Below are 14075 nucleotides of genomic sequence, written 5' to 3'. Positions count from 1 at the left end.
TTACTATTAGCTAGCTAGATACATCGTTATCATATACGACGTAGGGAATACATAGGAACTCTTAGGAAAATGACTAGTAGATTCACTGAGTATAAATAAGTGGCGACAATCTTATTTTAATATGGTTTTTACATTGCCATAATAAGAAATACCTCTTTTGTAACAGCGGTATAAATAATCTAATTCCAGCTTCATTTTCGCAAAATTTACAAGTAGAAAGTAGGCGCTGTGAAGCATTGCATTTGCCACCGAAAAGTGAATCTTGTAGGAGACTGTAAAAGAAGCCTAAGGTAACTTTACTCTTCAATATTCACTATAAAATGACTGTGGAAAGTAAGACGCTGAGATCGATCATTAGGGTACACTTGCTAGTTTCGAAAAATTGTTGAACAGACAAGGAAAGCGACTTTTTTCTTCAAGGATATATGAACGTAATGACCAATCAATACTTTTAACAACAACAAATTAAATTAACTAGAACTACTACTAAACAGCCTAATTTTGTTAAAACTTGACGACAATTGACATTTAAGACTCTAATCTAACGTAAAAGACAGGAGTAATCAGAATAGCACTTGAATGACAAATTATTCAAAACCATTTCGACTAAACAGTATTAGTAATGACACTACTACACTACTATTTCAAACAAATTCTGATGGAGCTGCTGATTTTCACAATGCTTCCTTTTCTCAGAAGCAAGGGAATATGGGTACTTTTCAAAAACTACCACGTCACAATACTAATAAAAAACAGTGTTCATGTGGGCGCCATTGCCTAGTCCGTCTGAGTATTGGTCCTGGTAGAGGGGAAACTTGGCAAAAGCCAGACCGAGGGTTCAGCCTTGACAAGTTAAGCTGTCAGGCAGCTCCAACTGAATACCATACAAAAAAAAAAATATATATATATACTTCTTCCCAAATAGCTAAACGTCCACTCTTCTCTTGAAGGGAATTGTGTGGTACACGTCATGTAAAGAAAGTGACAAGCAATTATGAGATCTCTTGGATTTGTTCCAATTAACCAAAAATGGAAACAACGTAGTGTATGTAGATCTACGATCCACTGGATTTCTCTCCAGTAGATCCAATATCCATAAGGGTTCATGTACAAAGTATGTCGCGATCCAACGGGAAGGGAGGGGGTCAAACCAAGCGTTACAAGCCTTACAAATTTTATAGAGGTCTCATACAAAAGCTCAAATATGGCATAAATCTGTTCATTGGCGGGGGATGCTCCTCTGGATCTGGCCTTCTTAATACCTGATCGTTTATTGAAGCCACTCAAAACGGACTCAGATTCGGTTAGTAAAATGAAATAAATTCTTTAAAAATAGATTAATCGGGTGAGTTTATTTCAAAACTAGCAGTCAACAGCCTTTATCTTGCTTACGCCGAGATGGACAATCCTGCTCCTAGACAATTGGTGTGGCGCCAAATCGTATTCCACTTCTATCCTGGAGCCCTTCCTCAGAGTTTTCAATTGCTTCTCGCTCGGATCCACGTACAGGATGTGTTCTATTTTAAAGTCAGGATCGTTCCGGTCCGGTTCGTAGTAGCTGATTGCTATGCGACCAAAGACCCTTGCAATGGTTTCGATCTGAACCGGTTTCGCTTTGGCGGGCAACAAATTCATCTGCCGTTCGTGGAGCCAGAATGCTTGCATCGAAGAATTCTCTTGCAGAATTTGATTGAAGCGGGACACCGGGCAGTCTTTACGGTATTTTATTCGCGATGGCCATTGATTGAGCGAAGTCGGGTCATAAAATGAAGTATCGGAGACTTGCTCAATGGATGTTTCCTTTGTTCTTGAAGGTGGCACATTATCTGGAGTGAGATCGGCTTCGATTTCTGCCGGAGGATTCTCACGGAATGTATCTTCCAGTGTCTTCCACTTGCGATTCGGTGGGCTCTTGGTGGCATCCACTGGATGAATGTCTTTAAAGGACTCGTCCAGACGTTTCCAGATAGAACTTCGTTTTGGTGTTCTTTTGATACTCTTTGGGCTGTTGTTTTCAATGATGGATTTGGTCCACGTGGATGATTGTTCTGCATTGATCGTCCTTTCAGTAGCATTTTCAATCATAAGAATATCATCGGTTATCCTTCGTCCACAACCAGGCGACTTGCGGTTACGAAATCCAGCTTAAGACGTTTGTTCCTTTTGCAATGGATGGCTTCACAGTCGGAATCATCGGACGAGATTTCCAATATTTCCAATACTCCATCTTTGGTATGGGCTTCGGGCTCAGATATATCTTCGATGTCTGAATCAGCACGAGATTTACCACAGATAGTCACATCCTTCGGGTCAAGTGATAGTGCGGAACAATCTACAGACGATGCAGAAATTGTTACGCTGGTCGCTGTCGGCGTTTCGTTCTTTTCGTCCCCCGACGAGACATCTTCAATCTGAGAGTATTCACTTGCCGATGCATAGGTCTAAAATGAATCCTAAAGTTTCACATCTAAAAATTCTACTGATAGTGACCAGATGTGTTTGCTCCAACGTGGGACAGAATTATCTCGGATCATGTCGAAGATGCAAAACTCAAATGATTGCAAAGTTGTTTGAAATTCTAATAATTTCCTTAAATATACGTATCACATGTATTAAGGATCAATGCACGAGTTCACTCGTTGACGTTTGAGCGGTGCCGTGTTATTTACGTAACCATGGAAACCAGTGAATTCAGCACCGCTCAAACGTCAAATTGGTGAACTCGTGCATTGGTCCATACTAACAATTTAAAAGGTATTATACTGCGACTCAAAGGCAAAAGGAGTCTATGGATCAATGCACGCGTTCACTATTTGACGTTTGAGCGGTGCCGTGTTATTTATGTGACCATGGCAACGAGTGAATTCGGCACCGCTCAAACGTCAAATTCGTGCACTGGTTCATAGAAGATTTTTGCAAATTTCACAACAACAATCTCTAATTGGTTGTAATTCCCAATATCAGTCATCGATTTATACAACCGTTCGGGTGATTGTCCTCCAGTAGAGAAGTAAGGCAAAATACAGGACGCTTCGATGCTTACTGACTCTACAATGGCTTGCTCAATTTTCACCACCTAATAAAATTTCAATCTTGCCGCTCCCTTGCGCAGCCTATCCACCTATTCATTTAATCATTTGCAAAAATCTTCCTTTTCCTTTGAGTCACATGACCGCTATAGCCATAACAAATAATATAAAAACAATCACGATCGATACCTTCTCCTACACTCAAAAAAATCCAAACGTCATTGCTACGTGAAAAATCACGTAGAGCATTCCAAATTCATTTTGCCTTCCGTTCACCTGACTAAGGTACCGTCGATGGGGGTGACAATGGGTCTGGGGGGTGAGATTGGGTCAAAACGGAAAAATATGATTTATAAAATATTTCAGCTAATAACGGTGATATTACTAAAATTATTAATTCATATGTTAGGGAACATATTATTACACATAATTCATCACAATATACATTTTTAGAAATAGTAGTTTTTGTTTACTATATCAATAAACTTGTATGTTGAAATTAGATAAAATTTACATCATTAAATTTCTCCTGTGCAAAGTATCACGCATGTACTTTAACCTCTACCGTTATATTAGTAGAAGGTTTAAAGTCTTTTCATTACACTTCACACGTATTTTTCGGAATCTATTTGATTTTTCAACAAATAATTTATTTTTTTCGGTACGGTGTCTAAAACATCAAAAATGGGGGTGAGATTGGGTCAAACAAGAAAAACAGTAAATGAAATTGCAAGTCCACTTTTTTGACATTTTACGGTGCCGGTAGTTCTCTTTTTCATTAAGATGTGTTTATTCTTTCTAAATACAGTATCTCTGAAACATCAAACTAGTCTACTTGAGGATTCCGTACATTGAATAACAATGCAACGGATTTTGACAACTTCTCAATCCAGCAACTGTGTTTCGTGCGCAGCGTAAAATTCGTAAAATTTTATCAAGTGGATTGTTTTTTTTAATTAATTATTTATCAGTGTTTTCATATTATAGAAACATCTCCTGGCAGTACAAATGAGTTGGAACACTGAAATATCGTGATTATGACGTCAACATCTGCCTGAAATGTATTGATCGTGGAATGTCGCTCCGAAATTTAACTATTTGCGAAGAATTAAAATAATCACTGTTTCAGTACACCTTTGGGGAAACTGAATAGGCTTCATGGCAATGGGGATGAGACCTTGAAGACAATTCGAGGGAAAAAATAGAAACATTATGTAAACTTGACGATGAAAGTTGTGTTTACATATTTTTCTCATAGCTCTTCAATATTTTGGTATAATCGTTCTTTAAAGTGGGTTTATCATACTTGTGAAACATCTTAGATATCTTTTCATCTTGTTTGCATCGTATTTCATCAATATTCTTCAGCTGTGAAAGGTTTTGCAACCATATTATCAAAAACAAGTTATTTCAATTACAGTGACCCAATGTCACCCCCTCTATGGGGTGAGATTGGGTCATTTTTCATTCACTTGTGGTGCCGCTGTGAATAAATATTTTTCTTTAATGTTTTGAACAGTTGTTAATGTACCATCAAAGTACATACACACCAAATTTTAAGTTTATTGGAGTTAAATTGCGATAGTTATTCAATAAATAATTCGTACACATCCCTTTTTGACCCATTGTCACCCCCAACGACGGTAATAATTACTAAACCATACATAATCACCAAATGGAGACCCGGTAATTGCTACTGTGGCTACCAATCGCACCTACGTGAAAATCACGTAGACGCATAAATTCATTTGGACATCTGCATATCGTGTTCATTATCTGTTCAGCCCAAATTTAAAGATGGTGGCCGCAAGTTTTTCCATGAGCTGTTGATCTTTAGAATAACTTTTAGATCGATTTAAAGGTAAATATATATATTGGATATTGCAAAATCATATGTTTATTCAATGTTTATGCCTTATTTCGTATTTTAATTACAGCTTACGAAACGTGCAACAGCAATTCGACCAAACTTGTAGAGGCACGAGTATTTTTGAGTGGAAGGATCCTTGGGGAGTGGAAAGTGTGTTTTTATACTAGAAAATCGATTTAATCACCCTCATTCTTGTTTACGGCGCTTCAAACTTCGATCGAATTTTGTTCGTTCTAATCCATCCATGGTAACCAATATATTTTGGACCCCCTGGGCCATTTTCCTGCAAATTGTTGAAAAGCTAGTTCGCTAAGACCACGCAGATCCTAGCGAGGCTAGCCCGTCCACATCCGATTGCAAATCATAAAGAAATACAATACAGTAGATGTCTCCTTCAACTGGGCAGCTACTGACTGATACCTCAATCAGCAGCTGCAACTCTCTTTATTCATTCCAGGTATATATTAACAATTCAGCATTCTACACAAAAATCATACCTCTCGACAAATCTTCCACACTTTTACCGCAGACAGACGTTTAAGCAGGAACAAATTTATTCAAAATTCCTGTGTAAATTCTACCGTGGTGTCACCTAGGGAGCAAATTGCTGCAGTACAGTGACAGTTCGTAAAAGCACGTGTCTTCATCTTCTCGCTTACCACCCAGTCCACCACCCACTGAACAAAAATATCAAAACAATTACTTTAAAAATGATTCACACAATTGTGATATTTTCACGCCAATTTATTTTACATAAGTAACGATCATTCAAGGGTGTTATACTAGCATGAATCTGTGAGTAATTTTCAAATGGATTTCAATGGATTTAATGAACTTTTACATGAGAAATTAGATCTAAAAGGGAACATCATCCACCCAGCGTAAAAAAACGGTGCATCGTTTTTAGCGTTGAGTACGTCGACTGTGGGAGCGGTTGTGTGTCATGCTGTCAACGAAATGTGATCGGGGTGGTGGCGGGACGCATACGCCACTAACGCCATCTGTTAGCTATTGCCACTTGGCGATTTGTGGCGGCCATGTTTTTACACAAGTGGCTGAGTCTAACTTGAACGTCTGGTCTGCGCTTTTACCTACGACGACGCATGCTTCTCAACCGGAAAATTCTTCTACCTGAGGTGCGACACTACCTCTATTCCAACACAAATTTCCCAGTTTAAATCGAAAGACCAGCTCAATTCGCATGCCATTTGGAAGTAAGAGCTACGTGAAAATCCATGTAGCTGTTACGTGAACCTTCGATGGGTCTGACGAAGTTCATTTGTTCATGCGTTCATTCAGTGCTACCTATGATCCACGTAAGTGCTTCGTGAAAAGTGGGATGGAAAAAACCACGTATGTTTTCACGTAACAATGACGTTTGGATTATTTTGAGTGTATGATCTCACCTTGAAACACCGCGAAATCCAAAAAATAGCTGACTTGTGCCCCTACTCACGTTGTCATATGCACTAAATCGGAGAGATAATAGACAAACGTTCCATGTCTTTTTATTTTAAGCTTTCTGCTATTGCACAAAGCCAAAATAAAGTGCACTGTTGCTAGATGCTTCCATCGGTGAGATTAGTGCCTTCAAAGTTTTAGTGCAATATTTTAAGTTTGATTCAAAATTGTTTCATTTTAAAAGCGATTGGTAATCGAGTGTGTAGCTCGTTGGTTTTATGCGAATGAATGGATCAGATAAAAACTATCACCATTGGGAGATAGAGAAGGATCTTTTTTTCATGGTAGCATTGGTGAATAACGTGGAAATGAAAAATCTCAAGCGTGAGTTGTGAGAAATTGAGTTTTTCACAACACTGCTTTAAGCGAGCTCGCAACAAGCTGATGCGCCGTGGAAACCGAGTTTGGGAAGCGCGGGACTAGGGGAACCATGACTCCCTCGATTCAACCCCCTCCCCGTAAATGCGGCCCTGATTAAAAACTTCTCCAGACATAAAAGGTATTTCCCCATGATTTGAGTGAAATGCGGGACATTTTTTCAGCGGGGGAAAAATGTACAAACTTTAGGACTATCCCGCGAAACACGGAGCGTCTGGGTCACTTTATACTGATAATGTTATTAAGCATTTTTCGTGAAATTACCTGTCCAGTTCGTAGTGTCGTCGATCGTCGTTGATCGAAAGGGGAGGTGTTCGTTTTGAGTTGTTGCAATTGTGCGCCGCGAAGAACTACTATGCACTGTTGGTCCCCCACGGTGAAAGGATGTATTCAGCTTCAGCCTCGCCGGGCTCGGTGGTAGTGAGCAGCAAATCAAAAGATTTCACGATTTGTTGGTCATTTCTGTTGCGATTTTAAGAGGAATGTACATTTTGAAACGTAAATATTGTGAATGTCATTTTGTTTTGTTTCGTTCAAAATAAATACCATGTCGCGGTTTGCATTAGTGTTCGTAACAAGTAACAACACCGCTCAGCCATCCCGAGCTCTGAGCCAAGCAAGGGTGACTCACATACGAACAAAAATTCAGCCGCCGCCGTCAGTTCACCTTAGGGTGCGGCCAGAGTATTGGATGAAATAATATTGCTGTGTGGCATTTGAAATGCAAATATCAAATGCGGGAACACCAAACGCGGTAAGATTTTTCACAAGAAATGCGATGTCAAAAATCGATTTATCTTGCTAGGGCGGCGGTGATTTATTTAATCGTTGCTAGGTGTCCTTTGATTGTTTTGTGTTACCGCATTTGGAGGACGTTTAGTCAAGATTTGCTCCTCAAATGCAAACAGCAATAATTAGGCTTATTCAACAGAAATATTAAACCATAGAAGAAGATTGTCGCTGTCGGAACATCTTTTGCTGGTGGAGATGGGCGGGGCTATAAATGTCAACGCGAAAATGTATGCAGTTTGACAGTTATGTACCCGACATGTTTCTGAGCGAGGACAATGAGAACAGCAGCGATATTCGTCCTCTATAGTTTTCTATCTCTATAGGCTAATATTTTCAAAGCTAAACTTCGACATCTGGTGGCTAGTAGGAGAACCGTAAAAAAAGAGGTTGGATTGAGAACGCACCGTGTGCAGCATAGGAAGGAGCACACATTTACACTTTTCTCGGAATAATTATTTTGTAGACGATCAGAGAGCATTGAAAAACATGATAAACTTTTTTTCCTTCGAAAATGTGCAGATCCGGTCAGTGCCCAAAAATTGAAAAAAATTGTGTTTGGCAACGTAGGTTATAAACTTCAGGATTCTTTGTTAGTAGTTAAATTTGTTGTGAAATCACGCGTATCGCAAGAATAAAGTTCAAAATGATTATACCAATGGAAAACAGTTCAATAATTAGTTGATTATGACCTAATTTTTGGGTTAAAAAAATGAATATTGGACGTAAACAAACATTTTCAGTGACATTTCTCTCCTTCCCCAGCGACCTCTATGATGGTGGCGCGTTATATTTGCCTATTGTTTATTGCCGCGCTTATATTAAATCCACATCCAGCGGCGGCGGTAACGCGCAGAAGATATGCGCGGCAATTCAAACGCAACGTCAAAATTCAAGTAGGCTTGGATTTTTTCGTGCTTCAAGGACACAAATGTTTCAAATTTTGCTAAATCTGAAACATTTATTGATTTTCATTATCACTGCGACGGTATATCGACATTTTCAAATAATCGCATTACGTGGATTTATCTTGCAGAGCACAATATTCATAAATTTCATAACGCCAAAAATTGACATTTTTGACACCCACCCCCTCGTAACGCTTTTTGTATGAATTTTCTACAAATTTTGTATAAGCTGTAACACCTCAAGGGCACCCACCCACCCCCTAGAGCGTTATGACATTTGCGAATGGGTCCTTAAGGTGAAGATGCATTGAAGCCAAACCTCGAATTTTCAAGAGCACAAATCTAGAGATCTAGCAAACCGTTTGCGCTGAAAATTTTACTCACTGGTCTCAACCAGCGAGTGACCAGTGAGTTAAATTTTCAGCACAAACGATTGACTGGTTCTCTAGATTTGTGCTCTTGAAAATTCAAGGTTTAGCTTCGATGTATCTTAACCTTAAGACAGGCTCGATAGAAACTCCTCTGCGATGCAAAGATGAGGCGATTTTGTCGTTTTTATGAGGAGTAAAAACTGAACTCAAAATTTTCAACACAGATCCTCAAGCGGTACTAGTGAGAGTACAAAAAATGCGAGGATTTTTTTCTGGTATTTTCTCTCTCTTGTTGCTATACTCACCTCTACTCACGCTTCCAAAGAACTCTTGAGTGTCCCGCCCGATCAAGGCTGTCCTCGGGGAGTTGTGAGAGCTCTTTTTTATGGAATTTTACTCTATCATGTTTTGTGCTGCATCTTCCTCGCCCATTTTTCGTTGCCTCGCTGCTTAGCATTTTTTCGCACCCTCGCAAAGAGGCAAAGGCAGAACGCTGCGCTATATAGCATGTCATCGAACTCTGATGATGTTGAGGAGTATTATCAAGCCTGCCTTAATGCCCAAGTAAAAATATAGCAAATGTCAGAAGTGAAAAAGCAATTTTCAACGTTAAAATCGACAAATTGAAAAAAATAAAATAAAAACACACAGCTGTTTTATTTGAAAAATAAAAAGACTGTGTGTTTTAATTTTCTCCGATTTGTTGATTTCAAGGGCGAAAACTGCTTTTACATTTTTGACATTTGCTTCTTTTTTACTTGCAGCTTAAGATTCGAACGCAATGATAGTGGAACAGCAACGGAAGTTCTTGTGTTTTCAATATAAAGAATAATTTTATCAAATGAAAATAATGTCAGACGACTTCATTTAAAAGTTGTTAGTATTGCTAGAATATATCCGTGCGAAAAATGTTGGTTTTTGACACGACAAATCAATTTTTACACTAGTGAGCGGAAATAGGGGCATGAGCGGATACTGGTACACTAGTAATCCTTTATAAGAGAGATTCGCGGAAGCTGACATTTCTTTCAAAGTGTGAGCCAAACGAACATGCGTTTATGTTGTGAACTTTTCTTGAAGAGTAATGTAATCCCCTTGAAATTATTTCGGTAAAAGTAATTTTGCATGAAGCAAAAAATGAAATATTTTTCTTTTTAAAATTTTTGTCAATGCGATTTTTAGTTGTTGATTTTTTCGGCCGTTTATTAGTTTGAATATGTAGCTCAAAGATCTATAACGAAACAAAACACACTTTTTAGCAATAGGAAGTCATGTCCGTGTTACAATATTATTCTCGACGCCAAGCAAAATTAGCACTGCTGGTCTGTTGCAAATCATTCCATTTTATTTCCGCTTATCTCTCTATAAAGGATCATATGGTACACTAATGGTACTAATAAGTTACATACAATATCCAAATGTTGAAACTTTGGAACTAATTTCAGGCAAAAATCGTAACAATCTTCTATTGCCACGATTAATGCGTTATATATTTAGTGTGATCACTTAGACCAAATCACCGACTTCGGTAATCTTATTACCGAAATCTCAACAGCTGAACGATCGGTAATCGATTCGGTAAACGAATAGATTACTGAGTTTTCGGTAATTTGCGTTTCGCACCTCAGCTGTCAAAACTACCGAGTTTTCGGTGAACGTTACCGTAGATCTGTACATACGGTGCATGGGTTTGTTCCTCCGGATAACCAAATTGCTATTAGGAAAAAGGACTTAATATAATCATGAATCCATGAAATAATTTTACGGTGACTTGTGCTGGGCTGCGGGAGAATAGGGTCCTAAAGGCATGTCCCATTTTAGTGCAAAACGCTTAAGTTTAGGCAAAAAAACATGTTTACTCAATTTTTTAATGTTTTTCTTTTGTTTAAGTCCAAAAACATTTTTTAAAATTTTGTCACACTCCTTGGCTTAAACTCAAATTTTGGGTGTATTTTGCTTTCCGTGTCCCTTCCGAAATGTCAGAAAGGAACAACCCCAGTGTTAAAACTAAAAGCCCTGTGGTGTTTTGTTGATTAAGCGAACGTCAAACATGATCAAAAGTGTCAAGTTTCATTTATGGACCCAATTTTTTAAAGCAAAGTTTAAATATGATGTAGCCGTTATTTGAGCGGCAAAAATTGCTAAAATAGTTGCAGTAACATGCTCTTGTGTGTCATTAAATAAAAAAAAAGATTTCATTAAACATTTTGGACCCAATTGCGGAGAAGAAGCGGCCATTGTAATCCTGACAACAAAGAGTAACGTTAGTTCATATAAAAATCACTTTCAAGCTATCTTTTACTCACCTCTATCATATTTCCGTATTTGGTATAACCTTATAACACATTTTTATTTCGGTATAACATGGGCTTGCCAACATTTTCACCATGACGACGAAAAAAACATTAATAGTTTGACACTTTGCCACATTACTGATTTCGGATCTATGGGTCAGTGATTTTTTTTACAGCTCAACCAGGTCCGTCACTCGGGCTCAGATTGGTACCACTTCTAGTACTGCATTTGGTCCCTCGGTAGTGCAAAAGGTACCCAAGTTTGACAGATCGCAGTACACTTTTCACGGCATTCTAGATTACCTTATGAGCCATAAAATTTTGGGCAACTGCAAGGGACATGGAGGTTTAATGTGTCTTTGGCTAAACCATAGATCACCGGAGATTTGTAATTTCAATCCTGAACACTGTCAAAAACTCATCGATTACCGAAACTTCGGTATTTCAGTGACTTACAGATCTGTTTCGGTAAATTTATTTACCGAACGCTCACACCCTGTTTGAGTGTCATAAGTTAGGTTAAGTAAATTGAAAACAGTTATTCTTTTTCTCTTATAAGCAGGTGAAATCAAGTCACCTGTAAAAATTCTTAACTGCTACGGCAAATGAAATGTAATATGTTGTTAACAAAATGTTAAAAAAAATCCTTAATTTGTTTTACCAAATTGGATAGTGTTGTCTAACACAGAACACGGAGATATAAGAAATTAATGTACTGTTGGAATGATACTAATTAAGAAACGAAAAAAAATGTTTTCAATTCGATGCCTATACACATCAAACATGTTGCAACTCTATCACAGTTTAAGAGACTGTATTTCACCGTCAAAGCTGCCATCTGAACAGCTACAATTTAACTTTTTTGTACTTGACTAATACTGTATCTTGACGAAGTTTGGACTAGTAATCCTTTATAAGAGAGATTCGCGGAGCTGACATTTCTGTCAAAGTGTGAGCCAATCGAGCAGCGAGAGCTGTCAAAGTGTGAGCCAAACAAACATGCGTTTGTTTGTTTTGAACTTTTCTTGAAGAGTAATGTAATCCGTGAAATTATTTCGGTAAAAGTAATTTTGCATGAAGCAAAAAAATGAAATATTTTTCTTTTTTAATTTTTTGTCAATGCCATTATTAGGGCCATTTTTTTAAGTCGAGTCGATCAAAAACGACTCGACTGGAGTCACTGTCGACCAAAAATTTCACTCGACTTAGCTCTGTCACTCGAGTTTATCGACAGTTGTCACTCAATGTGACTGGATTACTATGGAAGTCGACGGGTGACATCTAAATATGCATGCTAAAATAGTTGCAGTAACATGCTCTTGTGTGTCATTTAAATAAAAACAAGATTTCATTAAACATTTTAGGACCCAATTGCGGAGAAGAAGCGGCCATTGTAATCTGACACAAAGAGTAACGTTAGTTCATATAAAAATCACTTTCAAGCTATCTTTTACTCACTCTATCTATTTCCGTATTTGGTATAACCTTATAACATTTTTATTTCGGTATAACATGGGCTTGCCAACATTTTCACCATGACGACGAAAAAACATTAATAGTTTGACACTTTTGCCACATTACTGATTTCGGTGATCTATGGGTCAGTGATTTTTTTACAGCTCAACCAGTCCGTCCCACTCGGGCTCAGATTGGGTACCACTTCTAGTACTGCATTTGGTCCTCGGTAGTGCAAAAGGTACCCAAGTTTGACAGATCGCAGTACACTTTTCACGCATTCTAGATTACCTTATGAGCCATAAAATTTTGAGCAACTGCAAGGGACATGGAGGTCTTTAATGTGTCTTTGGCTCAACCATAGATCACCGGAGATTTGTAATTTCAATCCTGACACACTGTCAAAAACTCATCGATTACCGAAACTTCGGTATTTCAGTGACTTACAGATCTGTTTCGGTAAATTTATTTACCGAACGCTCACACCCTGTTTGAGTGTCATAAGTTAGGTTAAGTAAATTGAAAACATGTATTTCTTTTCTCTTATAAGCAGGTGAAATCAAGTCACCTGTAAAAAATCTTAACTGTTTTACCAAATTAGGATGATAGTGTTGTCTAACACAGAACACCGAGATATAAGAAATGAATGTACTGTTTGGAATGATACTAATAAAGAAATGAAAAAAAATGTTTTCAATTCGATGCCTATACACATCAAACATGTTGCAACTCTATCACAGTTTAAGAGACTGTATTTCACACGTCAAAGCTGCCATTTGAGCAGCTACATATTAACTTTTTTGTACTTGACTATACTGTATCTTGACGAAGTTTTGACTGTAATCTTTAAGAGAGATTCGCGGAAGCTGACATTTCTGTCAAAGTGTGAGCCAATGGACCGATGCACGAGTTCACTAATTTGACGTTTGAGCGGTGCCAAATTCATTCGTTACCATGGCCACATAAATAACACGGCACCGCTCAAACGTCAAATAATGAATCGTGTGCATCTGTCCATAGGCCTATTCAAATGACGTCTCAAATCAGCTGATCGGGAAGCACTTTGACATTTCTTCTATGAATACAAAGGTCCGTGTTAGCACCGGTCCTCCACCGATTTTTATTTTATTTTATTTTATTGATGTACAAGGGGTCAGGGGCCAAGTCTCCAGCATAAGTTTGAAAACTCATACCGTCCATAATACACCGGGGGATTTGGAGTTTTGGAAGTAGGCAACGCAACTCTTTGACCAGAAGGTTCTTTAAGTTTTGCTTTTACTCTAGACTTCCCCTACACGTATGAATGATGCAAGGTCGAAAGAACATGAATCAGTCATACATATAACGGTAGTGAAGTGTTTTGCCTAAGGATATGTGAAAGGAGGGATTTTGTGTGGTGTTTTGTAAATCGCTCTGTGGAACAAATTTGTTTATAGTTTAATAATAAGTTCATTTGATTTATCTTTCAATTAGTATTCAATGATTACAGAAACTTATACTTAACAAAGGCGTGGAGTGCA

The 14075-nt window shown here is 38.1% G+C and overlaps 1 protein-coding gene across 3 annotated transcripts in view; it reads right to left on the bottom strand.

Moving 5' to 3' along the window:
* Positions 1 to 11282, bottom strand: part of LOC110681157 — a 49821-nt gene extending 38539 nt beyond the window's left edge. The window contains exons 1-2 of one of the 3 annotated variants that reach the window (XR_002503111.1): positions 11113 to 11282; positions 7003 to 7200 (exon numbers count right to left, since the gene is read on the bottom strand). Coding sequence is in view for 2 of the 3 variants with exons in the window: in XM_021856926.1 (XP_021712618.1) it covers positions 1363 to 2085 (723 nt within the window). In the remaining variant the exon portion in view is untranslated. Of the gene's footprint in view, positions 1 to 1325; positions 2454 to 7002; positions 7201 to 11112 lie in introns of those variants that run through there. The other 2 variants (XM_021856926.1, XM_021856925.1) reach the window with 2 other exon arrangements.
* Between the last annotated feature and the right edge of the window lie 2793 nt (positions 11283 to 14075).

This window comes from Aedes aegypti, unplaced genomic scaffold, assembly GCF_002204515.2.
Source record: "Aedes aegypti strain LVP_AGWG unplaced genomic scaffold, AaegL5.0 Primary Assembly AGWG_AaegL5_hic_scaff_486_PBJ_arrow, whole genome shotgun sequence".
In the NCBI taxonomy this organism is placed as follows: domain Eukaryota; kingdom Metazoa; phylum Arthropoda; class Insecta; order Diptera; family Culicidae; genus Aedes; species Aedes aegypti.
The sequence above is the reverse complement of the archived record's forward strand: the minus strand, read 5'-3'. Positions and strand labels throughout refer to the sequence as shown.